At 41.2% G+C, this 18,326-nt stretch overlaps 1 protein-coding gene across 9 annotated transcripts in view; it reads left to right on the top strand.

Annotated features, from left to right (window-relative positions):
- The window catches only part of chl1a (cell adhesion molecule L1-like a), a 77,854-nt gene that overhangs the window by 55,122 nt on the left and 4,406 nt on the right, over positions 1-18,326 (top strand). For 2 of the 9 annotated variants that reach the window (XM_074680550.1, XM_074680549.1), the window contains exons 23-29: positions 1,552-1,734; positions 13,927-13,965; positions 14,398-14,460; positions 14,910-15,023; positions 15,348-15,509; positions 15,898-16,077; positions 17,318-17,390. In XM_074680550.1, coding sequence (XP_074536651.1) covers positions 1,552-1,734; positions 13,927-13,965; positions 14,398-14,460; positions 14,910-15,023; positions 15,348-15,509; positions 15,898-16,077; positions 17,318-17,390 — 814 coding nt within the window. Of the gene's footprint in view, positions 1-1,551; positions 1,735-13,926; positions 13,966-14,397; positions 14,461-14,909; positions 15,024-15,347; positions 15,510-15,897; positions 16,078-17,317; positions 17,391-17,583; positions 17,654-18,326 lie in introns of all 9 variants that reach the window. The other 7 variants (XM_074680556.1, XM_074680555.1, XM_074680551.1 and 4 more) reach the window with 7 other exon arrangements.

The raw sequence follows: 18,326 nt of genomic DNA, 5'->3' as shown, positions 1-18,326 counted from the left end.
GTGTGCAAAGTTGGTTAAGGATTGTGGCTGTAAAGCTTAAGGAAAGGGGGAAAAGAGGCAGATTCAGGTTCTACATTTGTTGATAAACCTGAACATAGTTCAAACACTATCTTCCTCCCTTCCCTCTACATTCTGTGTTATCATGCTAGACACTAGGTTGCACTGTTTGACACCAAACTCAGCACAATACTCTGTAGCAGCCCAATTGTGCAGGCTACTTAAGATTGTGGTTTGACAGTTTCCTTAGTGCCTCTTATCTGCTATCCTCCTGGACTACAGGTTCTTCTCAAAGAGGATCATTTACGCCAGTGCAGTTGGTACCTCTTGTATGAATTTCTTTTCGCGTTCATCTCTCAGAAGAATTTCCTCTTACAATAAAAGAGAGGGAGAGAGAACGCCCCGCCTTTATGCTCGAGAACTGTTAGGCGAACAAGTGAGTGAGGGGCTTTCATTACGCTTCCTCTGTTTTCAAAGCCTACACTGTCGTTGGCTGACATTTCTGAAATCTTTTGTGTAAAATGTGAAGGCAGAGACAGCCCTTTGCCGCCTCCACCAGCACCCACAGAGTCTGGCCGGCTCTTCAATACACTCAGTCCCCCTTTCCTTTTTGCCTTTCCCATATCAGATGTCAGGCTTTGCACAGATATTCCCACACAATGCAGGCTGTGGGTGTTGGAGACTTCTGACTGAACTGATTCACCATGATATTCAAGGATATTTGAAATTTCTGTTAATTCTGTGAATATAATAAGTGCAGTACTATAAGCACAGACTGATCGTGCAGCTCAGCTATGAAAGAGCTGTGTAATTAGTCATAGTAGAATCTATTGATGTTCAGAAATATGTGATATTTGCAGCTTTTTGTGCAGCAAATGTCAATTTGCCAGAGAGGCGTAGCAGGCTTGGCACACACTCAGTTCCTACCTGCGTTTTTAACATTGGCACAGCAATGACAGGACCCAATCAGTGTGTGTGGGGGGTATGTTTCTACAGTCTGCACACATACTGTACTTTGATCTATTATGCAAGTTTGATGATCCATTATGCTGCTTGTGATTGCGACTCCTCCGATTTCCCACTACTGCTCCTGCCTTATGTTTTTTTTCTTTTGTCTCTTTGTGTTCCTTCTGCTTTCCCACCTGTTTCTGCAATTTCTTCTCTTTTCATCTGTTTCTCACCTTTTTCTTCATCATACCTCCTCCTCAGTTTCTTCTTCTTCCTTTCCTCTCCTCCTCCTCTTTTCATCCGTTGCTTCTTGTTTACACTCTCCCTCCTCTCCCTCCCCTTGAGCTCTCTATCTCCTCCTTTCATCTCCTCCTGCCTCTCTCTGTAATGTATTCCTCCTCAGCTCACCTGTCACGACTTGTATCTGCTCCGCTCACTTTCTGCATGAGCTAGCATGACATCCCTTCATCTTCTCCCTCCCTTAGCCATTGACCCTCATTACAGCTGTGTTCCATTAACATACAACATGAGCCAACAGTGATGACTTTTCCTGTGTCTCACTCATGCCCCCCGAACTGACCTGACATCTTTCTCCTTCCTCCATAGTTAATGAGACCACACTGGAGGTGGTTGATTCCCAGGAGATAAACATCACTGAGGCTGACACCTCACAGTGGCAGCTCCAGGGTTTAGAGGATGGCAGCCTTTACCGTTTCCACCTCAGTGCGTGCACTCGAGCAGGTTGTGGACCACCGGTAGCCCAGGAGAGCAGCACCATTAAACAAGCACGTGAGTAGAGGAAATCGATGTACCTGCCCTGGTAGTACGCCATGATAGAAATCATACAGTTTGAGTAAGAAAACTCTTCCAGTGCTCAATATTTTTGCAATGTGATAACACTTATGAATGATAGAGACGTTGATAGTTGTGAGTTATTAAAAAACACCTTTAAATCAGCCTTTAAAAACAGCTTTATTATGTCCTTCACAAGCCTGAGGACAATCTGTCAAAACAGAGACAAACAAACTGATGATGGTAAAATCTAGTTATGTCATCGTAGCTTTGAAACATTTTTTTTATTAATCTGACTCTGTATAAATGCACTTTATTACCGTGTACAAATATCTAATCTGAAACTGTTTTCACTGAATCTTGCCTCTAGTAGGGTGAGGGATTTTGGAGACCATTCAACGCTGAAAGAAATTGTTACTTTTCATCATTTGAGGCAAAGATTTTGATCTTTGTACGATTTTCTGTTACATACTGTTGCCTCACTGGATTTTTATTCCTCAAAGCATTTTGGTCTTGAGCCATTCAGAGCTGGTATCCAAGTCAAAACACTTTTATATAATAATTTCTTAAAGATACATAGAGCCAGTGTAGCCCCTGTAAAGCTTAAGTGCAGTGCTTCCTCTTAATAGTTTTGTTTTGAAGTCTAGCAACAAATTATTAATAATTTTCTTCCCCTAAATACCATTTATAGCCTGCTTGAGATGAAAGAATGAATAAGCTTTGTGGCAGCTTGATAGCTTAAGAGCGCAGAGTCCTGGCAGCTTTTCTCACATTGTCTGAGATGTTGGACTTCATCTAAACTTGATTAGATGAAAGGATGCTATTTTGGCCACTCAACAGATGTTCAATTTAAAGTTAAGATCAAATTCGAAAGATGTGGGCTTTAAATGAGGCTTCTGAGTTGATCCTGAAGCAAAGATTCTTGGATAGTGCAGCTCTCTGGCCTTGATGCCGAGTAGAGGGAAATAACTTTTTTTTTATTTCTTGGAGCCGTGGACAGATTTGACTCATCTCGTTCTTTCTAGCAGAAAGGCAGAAAGCAAGTGAGCTTTGGGCTTTGTTCAGCTGGCTCTGCTGAAATGTGAAGTCCTGTGTCTTCTGCATAGCTGAAAAAAAATCTCAGCCAATCTGAAAACATCGACTAATTGAGGCAAAAAAGTGACAAGTGTGTGTTTGCTATCAACACAACTTCCCTGTGCAACAAGTAAAGAAGGTGTCACTTCCTTAACTGTAACTGTGAAATCAATACTTTCCTTCCAGGTAGGTGCGAACAAACACCTTTAAATAAGAGGGAAGCATTGTGGAGATCACATTCTAACAATGCATTCAGATGTATTTTAACTGCAGCGCTTTGTTTTCTTTCAAGAACTCCGACCAGAGCCTCTCCAGAATAAAGCTTTGTTTCAAAGGGATGGTAATTTGAGAACAGCTTTTTTGGTGATTTCTACAGTATGATTCCTTAAAACGAAGGGTTTGAATCAAACCAACGAGATCTTCACTGTGCAGGATGTTGATATTTCCTCTGGATGCCTCAAAACATCACAGAAATTCAGTCTCTTCAGAGGCACCGTTGCTTTCCAAAAAATATCTAAAGACACATTTGAAATGATAGACTACACCAAAATATCAGATGGTGGATTTCTTTTCAAACCTGAAAAGTCTGGGGCAGATATATAAAAAAAAAACATTGCAGCCGCTTGTATTTTGAAGTAGAGAATTCAGGTGTTTTCATCTTTGGCTTCTGTGTAAGCTTTAAAAAGTTTCTATATTTCTGATCTATTGGAAAATTCCTCAAGTTTCTCAGTTGAGTCAGAGGTCAGGGCAGGATCTGAGAGGCGATTCAGAGATAAATAGCCTGACACTTTCATATTTATTCTGATTATCCCAAATAAATAGACTCATTACATACAGTCATATAATATACTGCTTAACTCCGTATTATTTATGCACTGACCCAGGGTTCAGCTCTCTGCAGTCAGTCAGTCGCTCTGTATGGTCTCTTTAGAGCTCCAATAGAGCTGATAAATCATAGTGATGTTCTGTCGCACAACTCTTTAATGACCTTGAGTGTTCATCAGGTTGTTGTTCAGGATGTCATCCATTACAGCCGCAGAGCCAGACTCGCCGGGAGAATTAATGAGCTGATAAGTTCAGAGGACCAAACCTCTGCCGCAGAGTTTTTGACCCTGTTTTCCACCGTGTTGTTCACTGAATCTTGTAGAATAATAACAATGAAATCATTTTTTTTTTTAGATACCTAAATCATATATGGTACCAGAGCAGCCACAGTGAAGATGTAGAAAGAGTCTTATTAATTTACAGGTATCTGGGTACGCGTGTTAAAATCTGGAAATTCAGATGATCCAAGAGAAAATGTTAATAACTGCTGAATAAACATCTGACACACTTTAGTTTTAAAGACAGTAAAGAGAGTTGAAGCGTGGTCGATAAACGCAAACCCTTCCTCCTCATAACATCAAGAGATTGAACTGCTGCATGTACAAATATACATGATTACAGCATCATTTAGCGTAGCATGATATCCTCAACACTTACGTTGGATTTTTTGGAGGAGAAAAACAAGTTAAGACTGGTTAAATTGATGCAGTCCACTAAATGTGTCCATGTCAGCCTCTGTATTTACCACCAGGGGGTGCCAAAGCCAAAAAAAGTTCAACAATAATAGAGTGGCTTTAAATTGTATTTTACATAATGAATAGGGATGCAGTTTCTATGTGTTTATTGAGAGCTGTTTATAAAACACTCACTCTGGTGATTTGATGAAACAAAGAAATTTTAATTCAGCCTTTTGCGCCACACATCAACTCTGTCCTGGCACATTTCTTCCTTACTGGAGAGGAACTGAGGATGTGCTGAAGTTCCTGAAACTCTTTGTCTTACGTTACTTCAAAGAAGAAAATGCATGAGATACATAGTATGTGACCACTCTTTTTGACTATGTTCATCAAAATAGTTCAACCCTCTGTGTTTTTTTCAACCTTTGCTGTGAGGGGCCCTGCCTCTTGTAGGTGAATGCCCAGCCCGAGAGCCATTAGTTGCATTGTTTGTAAATTTGTTTGAGACGAGGCTCCGTTGGGAGATAAAGTGGTTCCTTTTCTGAACACTGTCCTCAGGGCACGTTAGTCACAATGCGGCAGAGTAAATTTATGGATGCCAATAGCACAGAGCAGGGGCACAGTGGGTCGGGAGACGTTGATAAGGAGTGATAGAGTGACAGGGAAAAAAAAGAGTTTGGTGTACACCACTGTGTCTAAATGAGCTTTAATGTTTAAATTGACATTAGTTATGAGAGCTAAGAGTTTACTGGCTCAAAAATAGTGTTGAAAATTTACAAACTAATACTGGATCAAGAAAATACAGCTATTAGTATGTGTGTGTCCAAATGTCTTTGTTTAAAAGGTTTGTAATAAGAGGAGAAGAGACGAAATAAGAGTTTGAAAGGCAGAATGGATAAAACATCAGTAAGAAAGAGAAGCAGGAAAGGCTGAGAGAGAAAAGCTAACAGCCATGGCAGAAGACTGTGCAGACGACAAAAGAATATCTATTCTTCTGCATCAGGTCTCATGAGATAACAAAGGAGCAAAGATAAAGCGGACTGCAAACATGACAGAAAAGCACAGAGTCACACAGAAATAACCAGCTCCCCCTGAGAATAAATCATTTGCTCCCTGACACAACATTTGAACACCCAACTCGTTATCTCCAATGCGTTTGCTAATAGTTTGAACTTAATGTTTGAAAAAGTTTATTTGGAAACATAATTATCAAGGGCTGACTTCAGTTTCATTGCAGCTCTGGATTGAGTAATCAGAGCAGAACAGGCTGTGCTGGTGCACAGCAGTGTTAATTTTTTAATGTGAGTTCACACAATGGAATGCAACAGAGAGAATACAATATTCATACCAGACAGTGTGAGAAGTGTTGCAGGCAACATGTACAAAATCAATGATATCTGTGCCACAGGTATTTAAATGATTTTTCCAGTGAGTGCAAATTCAAATCAGTGTAACAGTGGAAAAATTTCACCTGAGAATAAACACAAAGTGAAGTGACAACATGCCCATAATCTTATACAAAAGCTATAAATTGTAGTGGTCATCTTTTGAGGGTCACAGGAGAATGAAGCCAATCCAAGCTTACAGTTGGAGAAAGGGGGGATATGCTCTTTACAGGTTTCCAGCCAGTCACAGGAAGTGAATGCCAATCATAATGAGCATAAATTGTTTCACTGAAGAACATTTTGCATTTAACTTTTACAAGAAACTATGACCGTAGTAAACTTAGAGTTACTATCTGTTGGCTTGAAACACGTGAATAACCTCTCTGGCAGTTTAAATGAAAAAGGTGTAAAGGTGCTTCTAATTAAACTTATAATAAGATTTTGATAAATACCTGGTCAAAATATTGATAAAATGAGGCGTCATAACACTTCATGTTGACTGTCTTATGCTTCAGCAGCTTTTGATGAGCTTTTACACTCTTAGGAGCATTTATCAGTTAACAAAAAGATATCTCCCCTCAGAAAATCAGAGTTGAATAAAAGGGATGATGGGAACTTGTCAACACTAAGTGTATTACTCACAGGAGATTCCAGCTTGACTTTTTCATTAGGAAAGCAGGTAGAGGTAGAAGCTTAGCTATCAGCTACTGCAGACCAAGGTTATAATAGTTAGCTAAAACGAAACTAAAAAGGAAAACTAAAATTTAAAACACATTGCAGTTAACTCAAACTAATAAAAACTAGAAAAGAAAACAAAAACGACAAGTAAACTAAAACTGTATCTTGTGTTCACAAAACTAACTGAAACTAACTAAAATGATAGACAAAATTCCCTTAGTTATAGTTTTTGACAATATCAATAGCCTTTAGGATTTAAATTAAGCCGACACATTTTCCCAACGACAGTTTTCGGCAGTTGTCAGTGCCGTACGGCACCATCACAGCGATGTACTGGGATGTGCTTATTTACTGCACTGACTGGCTGTGCTCTGTGCTGCGACGAAACGTAGAAGAGCAATGAATTAGAGCATCTGTGATAGTTTCATGCACGTGAGTCTGACTTTATTGTTACAGAGTCCAAGTTTCTAATTATTTAAGCTCATATTATTTTGTTTTATATAATTTATGTTTTTTATTATTTTTATTTAATTCATGTGAACATTATTTTATATAATTTATGTTTATATTTTTATATTAAGTTGATATTATTTTCTTGTGTTCAAGGCAGCAGCCAACAGTTCAGTATCAGCATTAACTGAGCAGTGAGCACTATGTTGGACTGGAAAATAATCAGTATGACAAATATTTACTCTGACCTTTTTGAATCCTGCACCTGGTTAATAAGGTATGAGAAAACTTAAACTAAACTAAAACTAAACCTTGTAGCAAAAATTAAAACTAAATAAAAACTAGAATGCCTGCTCTAAAACTAACTAAAACTAAACTGTAATGGAAAAAAAATGTCAAAACTAACTAAAACTAAACTATAATGACAAATCCAAAACTATTTTAACCTTGCTGCAGACAGGGTCAATAAAATCTTATAATTTAGATAATTAAAAAATAATAATAATTAAATGAAATAAAAAAAACAAGTAAGTACCACACCACACAATGTAAGTGTACACTCTGTTTGGAAAATGTTCAGAACCCTTTTGGAAAGCCCATTAACACTGTTTCAGGACCATTTTTTTTGTCATGTGTTACGTATGGAGGTAGATTCGGACCTCAAGCACTCCTAACGAGCCTCTCACTCAGCTCACCTGGTCTCACTGCACACAGCTGGTGCTCAATCAGCGGGGGTAGGTTTTAAAAGGAGGCTCTTTCCCTCATTTTGGTGTGTGACACCAAAGAGCCAACACCTTCAGTTGGTTTTCTTTTGGTTTGTGTGAGTTGAGTGTTTGTGAGAGGGTGCGTGTTTGTGCGTGTTTGAGGACAGTATTTTTAGTACACGAGCTGGGTTTATTTAATTTCTTAGGACAACTTTCATTTAATGTTAACCCCCCACCAAGCAGACTCCACTATTTGTTTAAAAGCCTAATTTAAGTTTGTCTACTCTTTTGGTAGATTCAGTGGGTGGTTGTGGGGATTCATACCTTCACTCCACCTTTTAGAAACCCAAAGGCTTTATTTATGTTTGATAAAGGTGCAGATTTTTCTTTTTGTTCGTTTCCTTGTCCGTGACCCCTGTCCTTCATGTTGCGTGACTTGCAGAAACGTAACAATTGGGGGCTCGTCCGGGATTGAAACACTCTTTTTCTGTAGGGAAGTTTTTATTGAAGGATACACATTATCTGCATCAAGTCATGGAGTTCAAGTTGGAGTCATTTGTTGAAAACCCAACATGGGAGGTTATCAACACCTGTAGAAAGGCAGATCTTATCAAAATTGCTCACCACTTTAACATTCCTGTGGGAGCAGGGAGCAGAAAAGATGTGGTTAAACATGCTGTAGTTATTGGGTTGGTGGAGGGGCAGATTCTCATTGAAGATCCGGATGAAAAGACAGAAAAAGAAGATGACACTGACACTTATCTCCCTAGCACTGACCCTGCGACTGAGTCTGAAGGGAAGAACTTGGAGATGAAACTCAAGCTTGAGCAAATAAAGTTGGAGCAAATGAGGATGAAATTGATATATGAAGAGAAACAAAAAGAACAGGCCATACGTTTGAGAGAGCTGGAGCTTGAAGAGCTCCGCATCAAATCTCTACAACATGGTGTTCCAAGAGAATTTGATTTAGCTCGAAACAGTAGACTTGTACCCCCATTTAATGAAAGGGAGGTGGATGAGTATTTCACACTTTTTGAGAGAGTTGCTAACACTTTAAAATGGCCAGAAGAGTTCAGACCCTTATTGCTTCAATGTGTGTTGGTGGGGAAAGCCCAAAGTGTTTATGCATCTTTGTCCATTGCTCAAAGCTCTGATTACAAAACTGTGAAAGAAGCCATACTCCGTGCATATGAATTGGTGCCTGAAGCATATAGGCAGCAATTCCGGAAGTTAAGAAAAGAAGAGGGTCAAACTCATGTGGAGTTTGCTAGAGAACAAAAAACCTTATTTGAACGCTGGTGTAAGTCACAAGATGTTAAAAACCTGGATGATTTAAAAAATATTATTTTGTTGGAACAGTTTAAGCGTTGTGTTAATGAAAGAGTTGCTACTTACCTCAATGAGCAAAGCAGTTTAACTCTGGAAAAAGCTGCTGTTTTTGCTGATGAGTTCGCACTTACCCACAAATTCACTAGCCCACCAAAGTCACCAAGCACTTTCTCCAGTAAAACCAAACTACCACCATCCTCTAAACCAGTGTTCACACCCGCTGGAAAGCACACTACGAAAACTCAGGTTGAGTGCCACTACTGTCATGCAAAAGGCCACTTTGTTCGTGACTGTCCAGTGTTACAGAAAAGGGGTGATAAGCCCAAAGCTGTAACTTTGGTTGGAAGCCCCCTTATTGATGAAATGTCAGCCCCTGACTTAAAAACTGTGAGTGAGAAAGTGCCAGATGAGTTCAGGCCTTTCACGTCTGATGGATTTGTGTCTTTGCTTGGAGATGAGCACAAACGACCAGTGAAAATACTGCGAGACACTGCAGCATCACAGTCCATTTTGCTGAGAGGGGTGTTGCCTCTTACTGATGAGATGAAGAGCGGCAACAGTGCTCTTATAAGGGGTGTGGAGATGAATTGGTTTCAAGAACCGTTATTTGTTATTAAGTTGGAATCTGAGATAGTCAGTGGCACTGTTGAGGTAGCCTTAAGGGATGGACTGCCAGTGGGAGGGATTACCTTCCTTTTGGGAAATGACTTGGCTGGAGACAAAGTCACAGGTCATGTTCCAAATGCTATTGTTACAGAAGTACCCAGAATTGATGAAGATGATAGGTTGGCCAAGTTGCACCCTCATGTATTTTCGTCTTGTGTTGTTACACGTGCTATGGCAAAAAAGCAAGCTGATGGATCTTGTGCGGAAGATGTCGGAGATCATTTGGTTGATTTGTCTGAGTTTTTTGTGTGTGCACCAAATGATAACTCTCCATCTGTTAAAAGTGAGCACTCTGATGGGATTTTAGTCAGTCACATTGGGTCTAGCACATCTGAGATAGACTCTGTGGGAAGTCTTGAGTTGAACCTGCCTTTGAAAGAGCCAAAGGTGGGAGAGTCTGTGGAGAAGGCGGAGAACTTCTCAAAATTTGGAACGAAGATGTCCCATAAACGGCTGATTGCTGAGCAGGAGAAAGATGTGTCTTTGTCCCCCTGCTATGTCAATCTTCACTCTGAAGAAGATTGTGCTGGTGCTCTGGTAGGGTACTACAAGAAAGGTGGGGTATTAATGAGAAAGTGGCAGTCACATGCCCTGTTAGAAGATGCCAAACCTTCAGTATCTCAAATAGTGGTCCCGAAACCACTTCGGTTGGAGATCCTCAGGCTGGCACATGCTGGGAATATGGCTGGCCATCTAGGGGTCAATAAAACATATGACAGAGTTCTACAGAATTTTTATTGGCCAGGTTTGAAGACTGATGTGAGGAGCTTTTGTAAAACATGTAAGGTGTGCCAATTTACTGGTAAACCAAATCAAGGGGTGCCAGTTGCTCCTTTGCAGCCCATACCTGCTTTTGATGAGCCCTTCAGCAGAGTGCTGGTGGACTGTGTGGGTCCCTTACCCAAAACCAAGAGTGGAAATCAGTTCCTACTTACGATCATGTGTGCGTCCACTCGGTTTCCAGAGGCAGTACCGCTCAGAAAAATTACAGCAAAGTATGTGCTAAAGGCTTTGGTGAAATTCTTTTCAGTGTTTGGCATTCCAAAAGTGGTCCAAACTGATCAAGGAACAAATTTTATGTCCAAGCTTTTTCAACAGGTGATTCAGCAGATGGGAAGCACCCACTGCCCTTCAAGTGCATATCACCCTGAAAGCCAAGGAGCTTTGGAGAGATTTCATTCAACTTTGAAATCTATGCTCAGAGCATACTGCCATGAGTTTAAGTGTGACTGGGATGAGGGTGTTCCTTTGGTTCTATTTGCAGCTAGAGAAGTAGTGCAGGAGTCATTGGGGTTCAGTCCAAATGAGCTTGTCTTTGGACACAGCGTTCGTGGCCCCATGTCTTTACTAAAAGAGAAGCTCCTGGAGGAGGAGTCAGGATCTGAAACAAACCTTTTAGATCACGTGTGTGCATTTCGCTACAGGTTGCGAAGGGCCTGCGAAATTGCTAGTGAAAACTTGAAGAAAACCCAGGAAAAAATGAAAGCGTGGTATGACCGAAAAGCTCGTTCCCGAACTTTTGATGTAGGAGATCAGGTTTTGATCTTACTACCTGTCGTGGGATCTCCCCTTGAAGCACGTTTTTCTGGACCTTACACAATCGAAGAGAAGGTTGGAAACCTCAATTACATTGTCTCTACACCTGATCGTAGGAGAAAAAAAAGATTGTGTCATGTAAACATGATTAAGCCATATTACAGTTCAGACAAACAAGAAGGGGTAAGTAAACAAGCACAGTGTGTTGTGGTGAATTCCGAAACACTACCTGAGGAAGATCGCACAGAATCTGTGCCAATGATGCAGCTCGGCAACTCAGACATTCTAAAAAACCTTGATGGCTATTTGTCTCATCTAGACCCCAGAGAAAAGGCAGATGTAGCCTCATTGTTGAATGACTTCCAGTGTATTTTTTCTGATGTTCCCTCCGAGACCAATGTCTTGGAACACGACATAGATGTCGGCGATGCAAAACCCATAAAACAGCATGCATACAGAACTAACCCAGAGAAACGCACTTTACTCAGGCAGGAAGTTGAGTACATGCTAAAGCATGGTATAGCTGAGCCAAGCAATAGCTCATGGAGTTCGCCCTGCATTTTGGTACCGAAAGTAAACACAACAAGCCCAAGGTTCTGTTCTGACTTTCGCAAGCTTAACAGCGTAACCAAGCCAGATTCTTACCCACTGCCGAGAGTGGATGACTGTGTGGACCGTATTGGGTCAGCTACTTTTGTGAGCAAATTCGATTTGCTCAAGGGATATTGGCAAGTTCCTTTAACCAAACGGGCCAAGGAAGTATCGGCATTTGTGATTCCAGATGGTTTGTTTCAATATCTGAGAATGCCGTTCGGCTTAAGAAATGCTGGTGCCACTTTTCAGCGGCTAATGAATATGGTGTTGCGGGGTCTTGACAACACAGAGGCTTACATTGACGATGTTGTTGTATTCAGCAACTCCTGGTCCGACCATCTCAGGCACATCCAGGCCGTGTTTGAAAGGTTGAAAACAGCTAACCTTACTGTCAACCTGGGAAAGTCTGAAATTGCTAAAGCCACTGTTCAATACTTGGGAAAAGTGGTGGGGCAGGGCAAGGTGCTACCTCTAGCTGCAAAGGTAGAGGCCATCACAAAGTTCCCGGTGCCTACCACCCGCAGGGAGCTCAAGCGGTTTTTGGGGATGGCTGGCTATTACAGGGCCTTCTGCAGAAATTTTTCTCAAGTAGCAGCCCCCCTCACAGACTTGACCAGCCCAAAAGTCTCTTTCCATTGGACCCCTGAATGCCAGATTGCATTCGAAAAAGTAAAAGCACTCTTGGCCACAGCCCCTGTACTAGCAGCTACTGATTTTGGTCGTCCTTTTGTCCTTTACACAGATGCTAGTGATGTGGGTGTTGGGGCAGTACTTGTCCAGGCAGACGACAATGGAGTAGAGCACCCTGTGGCATTCTTCTCGAAGAAGCTAAGTCCTAGTCAGGTGCACTACTCCACCATTGAAAAAGAAGCATTAGCTTTGGTTTTGAGTGTCGAACACTTTGAGATCTACATATCGACATCTGATCCTTTAGTGGTTTACACTGACCACAACCCTTTGTTGTTCCTACAGAGATCGGCCTCCACTAACCGTAGGTTACTCCGATGGAGTTTAGTTTTGCAGGAGTTTCCACTGAAAATCCAACATGTAAGGGGTAAAGACAATCTAGTTGCTGACTGTCTTTCACGAGTGGAAATTGACTGAATGTTTTTACGTTTTTTTTTTCCCCCAGAAATTTCCTCTACTCAGATCAGTAGAGTGTTTTTTGTTATGTATGTAAACAAGTTATCTAGTGTATTGTCCACTAGCTCTTTGTGTTTATAGGGTACAGTTAAATGATATAAATGATAGATCCCTAGGGTAAAATTTGTTTTGGATTTGGAGGTTTGTTTGAGTCAACAAATATTAGATTTGTTGTCTTTTTGGGGGGAGGTGTTACGTATGGAGGTAGATTCGGACCTCAAGCACTCCTAACGAGCCTCTCACTCAGCTCACCTGGTCTCACTGCACACAGCTGGTGCTCAATCAGCGGGGGTAGGTTTTAAAAGGAGGCTCTTTCCCTCATTTTGGTGTGTGACACCAAAGAGCCAACACCTTCAGTTGGTTTTCTTTTGGTTTGTGTGAGTTGAGTGTTTGTGAGAGGGTGCGTGTTTGTGCGTGTTTGAGGACAGTATTTTTAGTACACGAGCTGGGTTTATTTAATTTCTTAGGACAACTTTCATTTAATGTTAACCCCCCACCAAGCAGACTCCACTATTTGTTTAAAAGCCTAATTTAAGTTTGTCTACTCTTTTGGTAGATTCAGTGGGTGGTTGTGGGGATTCATACCTTCACTCCACCTTTTAGAAACCCAAAGGCTTTATTTATGTTTGATAAAGGTGCAGATTTTTCTTTTTGTTCGTTTCCTTGTCCGTGACCCCTGTCCTTCATGTTGCGTGACTTGCAGAAACGTAACACATGAAACTTTAGTTTGGAAAGGCAAAAACATTTTGTGGTCACTATCTGATGACACATATTCTTGGAGTCACTCCCTGAGTTTGGAGGAGCTTCTTCCATGTTTGTGGGCTGCACTGTGGGGTGTCATTGTCAATCAACACTCCACCCACTGGTGGAGCGGCTCTTCACCAGTCACCAAATCCAGAGAACCACTGACAAACAGATCACTCGTGCAGGCACACACCTGCATTTCAATGTGTCAGTGAAAAGGCCCAGCCCGTGCGTGTGTGTGTATGTGTGTTGTCCTTGTGGCTGAACATGCACATGTGTGTGTATGTGTGTGAGTGTTTGTGCCTGGTCTATAAACCTTAAAGCTGGCTTTCCATATTTTTGTAATCTTCTGCTGTATTTCATTTTCTTTTTATCCCACTGAAGATTTGTCCCCGACTCCAGCTGTGGCCCCTGATCATAGCAGTACGTATGGCTGCTTGTAGCACTAACATAGCAGTAGTGGTAGAAGTAGAGGTTGTGTGTCTCTCTGTGTTGTGTTGTGTTGTCTTTTGTAGAAAAAAAAAAAAGAAAAGAAAACAGCTGGACTAATTCCTGAATAAGAGCCCTCGGAACACGGATTATTTCTATATGAAAATACATTATCAGAAAGTGACAACTGCAGTTTGAAAATGCACTTTACATTCATTATTTAGAAATCCCTGCCACAGTTAAGGTCTGTTTACTATCATTTGCCATGTTCTCGCACAGTTACCGCCATTAATCTGGTTTTCCCAGTTGCTCCAACAATCCTGCCTTCATGTAGTCTGCAGAGCTGCCTTGTCGCACAGAATACAGCATTAGACCTGACAGTGTTGTAGCAGGAATCTAACATCTGAGACTTCTCTTTCCTTTCAGGCCACAACTGCTCTCTTTCCTTTCCTGGCTCTATCCCTGCCAGTTCTACTCATCCTCCTTTAGGTATATAACTCACACTTACACATGCTCATCCAGTGATATCGCTGTGATTTCATTTTCACCTACATCACCTTTCAGCTAACAATGGAATCTGAGACGTGAAGCCTTTTCAATCTATTCTGATATCAGCTCGTGGTGGGGGGCGTCAAGAAATACCAGCTTTGTTTAAAAGAGAGTGAAGACTAGATGTCACTCCAGCCCACGATCTCTATATCTACCCTTTATGAGCCTAAATCCAGCTCCACTCAATTAAGTCTGGGGCCAAGCGTTGCCTTTTGAACTGTCGTCTTGAAGGGTTTTCTGCAAGCTGCACTGTTCTCGAGCTGTGGGGGAACCTATTTGCCTCTGCTAATCCTCTTTTCCTGCCTTCTATCTGCTTTTCTCTGTGACTGTCTGTGTTTTTCCTTTCCTCCTTATTTTTCCCCCTCCTATTTTCCTCCTCTCTTTATCAGTTCCAGCCCTGTTGAACATAAGCTCCTATGTGAGTGACACCTTTGCCAAAATCAGCTGGACTGCCACAGAGGAACAGCAGGACTCGCAGCTTTATGTGGCTTATATGAATAACCGTAAGCTACTTTTCCTGTTCCCGCCTTGCTAAATATTTACATGATTTTGGGGTGGCATCATGTTTAGGGGCAACTGTGAAGGCTTCATATAAACATCTAAAAATATATCATAAGCCTAACGTTGACATGGCTAGCTCTGAAATTCCCAGATTTTCTTGACATGTATTACAATTATTTGAAGTTGTGTAAATATAGTTCAACAAATAACTATAATAACTTAAGAACCATTTCCTACTGGGCAAAACTCATCCTATTTTCTTCACTGATAGCATGAATGCTATTACACACTTGCTGCTTGTGCACTTCCTGTGCTTGGCTGTGTAGGTGATGGTAACTGGCGGATTTCAGAGGCTGTAAACACTTCTCAAAGTTTCCACGTAATCGATGGGCTCAAACCTGGGACGCTGTACACCGTACGCCTCATGGCCAAGGGGCTACTCGATAACTCTAGCATTTTCGAGGAAGTTATCCAGACAAGAGTCAAAGGTGAGACTAGAAAACTATGTTTTAGTCAATAGAGTGTTGAGATTTGAGTTCTTGCTTGTCATTCTGCAGCAAGAGAGCATCATTGGAAAATAGATTTTGATTGTGGTGAATGTGTGAGTTCATTTATTATTCTTGCATCTTTGGGTATTTTTTAGTTGTTGTTGTCTAATATTCTTTGAAGACACAGAGTGTTTTTGCTGAAGGGAATATGAGTCAAACAGGACGTGAAAACATCCTCTCAAACTAGAATCCATCATGTTTTTCTCTTTCAGTCAAATAAAAAGTTGTTTGGGGAGCGCTCGAGGGGACTGTCGTGCTCAAATACATTGAGATGTAAAGTGGAACTTTGAGCTTTGTGTCTCTGTGCTGCTTTTGTTTTTCTTCTCAGGTGTGGGAGGGCAGCAGAGCGAGTTCTCGACCCAGGGCTGGTTCATCGGGACCATGTGCGCGGTGGCGCTCCTTACCCTCATCGCCCTCATGGCCTGCTTTTTGCGGAGGAACAAAGGTGGCAAGTATGCAGGTACGCCACCGCCTCCCCAGCGGCAAGACATGTTCTCCATGGAAAAAGGTCAGTCAGTCTTTGAGGAGGGTTGGGTCCAATTGTTGTTTTCTCTTCAGGAAGAAAACCAAAGTCCAACTCGTGAAACATTTAGAGCATTTAGAAGACACCACACGGATTTGTTATTAGAAGTATGAAGACATTTGTAAATCTCTCCAGAATGACGCTCTGATTTGACTTCAGAGTGATTTTGGTCGACATCCTGAAAAATGGAAATTTGCAATTGGTCTCAACCCTGACCCCTATTGCTGTTTTGGAATGCAACAGTCCTGCATGTCGGACAACTGCATGCTAACCTGATAAAACTCAAAGAATCATTAACCCCAAATCAACTTTCCATGAGATGCTTGCAGCACGTGTCGGTTCACTGGCATGTGTGATAATTTGCTTGGCCCAGTTTGTTCCCCTGCTTGATACCTCTGATTACGTACCCTGTCAAGCCAGATGATTGGGAACCATCTGGCTTTGTTCCACACCTCTCCACCCCTCACCTGTGCAGACCTTTCTGGCTCTCGCTCGACACCTCTGCTCTGTTTTGTATCAGAGCCAAATTCAGTCTCACAATGGAGCCGAGTGCAGAGTGTGTCCTCGCTCGGTTTCCTTTTTTCCTTCTTTCAACCTGCTTTCCCGTCGTCTCCCCATCACTCCACTTCTTTGCCTGCAGTAGCTTCTGACATGAAGCACTGAATATTTCATCAGCTTCTTTGGATTCCCCCTTTCCCCGACCAGCTCTTTTCATGAAACCCCTCTTTTGTCTCTCTTGAAAGCGACTGGTATTTCTAAAAACATATTTACACAAAGAGCTGATGTGTAGCACTTTGTGCAGACATACTGCAGAGAGGCTTCTAGTGTACAGGCCTGATATAATGTTTACACGCTCTTTTCAGTTATAATTTTGGAAGTTAAACTCTTACATACACTCCAGAGATTCAGAACTTCAGATCAATTATTCCTGCAGCCCTACAAAGCATTAGCGTGGAGTTTGCCTTTGCTCTAGTCTCCAAGAAATGTCTGACAGAAAATCACTGAAGTTGATTAAATCTAGCACAAAGCAGATGCAGCTGTTTGTGTAATTTCCCTTGGTAACTGTTAAAGACAGGATCTTTTATATTTATTTGAATTTGAAGCATTACTCTTGATTTTTTTGTCCCAACAGTACTAGTAATATGTAATTACATCTATGGATGAAAGGGCTACTTTTTAACAACAGTGCTGAAAAGCCTAACCTGTCTCCTCTCCCTCCCTGCAGTGAAAGCAAAAGAGGACCTCCATCCTGACGTCGAGTCACAAGATATGAATGATGACACCTTTTGTGAATACAGGTGAGCTGTGTAATTCAGCACTGCAGGAAAATGCTGCAATGCACAAGTCTGCTTTGGAAACAACACTTTTTGTCTCTTTGAAATGCATCGTATTGTAGCAATATTAATCTAACCACCATATGTGAGATATTTCCATGCTGAGAAACTCATTTGTCTTTTGTCATTGTAATATTTTTCTCTCCAATCCCAAAAGAAAACCATGCGTTCATGAGAATTTCCAGGATCAGTCTAGCAGCCAGTGTACTCATCATTTAACGGGCTAGGTAATCACACTGTGTTGATAAGAGTAGTGTTTAACAAAAGCTTGAGATTTGCTCCTTTTAGTCTGCATTATGTGCGTTAGTGTCATACTGTAATCTGAGTGTGTCGGCTTAGTAGTGTAGACATTTGTACGGTTTGTGTTTTGTTTTGTTTTTTTGTTTGTGTGTGTGTGGTTGTGTTTGCATCACTTTGATGTTTTTTTCTTGTAGCAATTTCATCTCACTTATGGTGCTTCACCGAATAGTCATCCCTCCATACCCCTTAAATTTGTTTCCCCTTCCATCAAAGTCATATGCAATGAAGTTTAATTGCATTAAAAACAAGTTGTCAAAAGTTTAAAAAAAAGAAAAGAAATAACACATATTTTTTCATTCTACAGTTTGCTAAAGATGTCTAAGGTGTGGTCACATCAGCTCGCACTCCATCAGCATTCCCTTGCACTCTGCATCTGAAAGTGATGACATGTCACATGTCTAACATGGGTAATAAATACACACAAATAAAACCTGCAGCAGCACTTCAGCAGATGCACTGGGCTTGAAGTGAATGTCAGGATGGAGGAGAGCGATTTGTGACTGCACTTTGCCACAAAAACATTCTACGACAACAGCTGTAATGTCATTAATTATTCAAACTCTTAGATCAGAGGCCTGCTGTACTTATTAGGGTCATGTT

This window comes from Halichoeres trimaculatus, unplaced genomic scaffold, assembly GCF_033239565.1.
Source record: "Halichoeres trimaculatus isolate MK-OKI-2021-1 unplaced genomic scaffold, fHalTri1.1 fHalTri1_scaffold_11, whole genome shotgun sequence".
NCBI lineage: Eukaryota > Metazoa > Chordata > Actinopteri > Labriformes > Labridae > Halichoeres > Halichoeres trimaculatus.
Note: the sequence above shows the minus strand (reverse complement) of the source record. Positions and strands in the feature narration are given on the sequence as shown.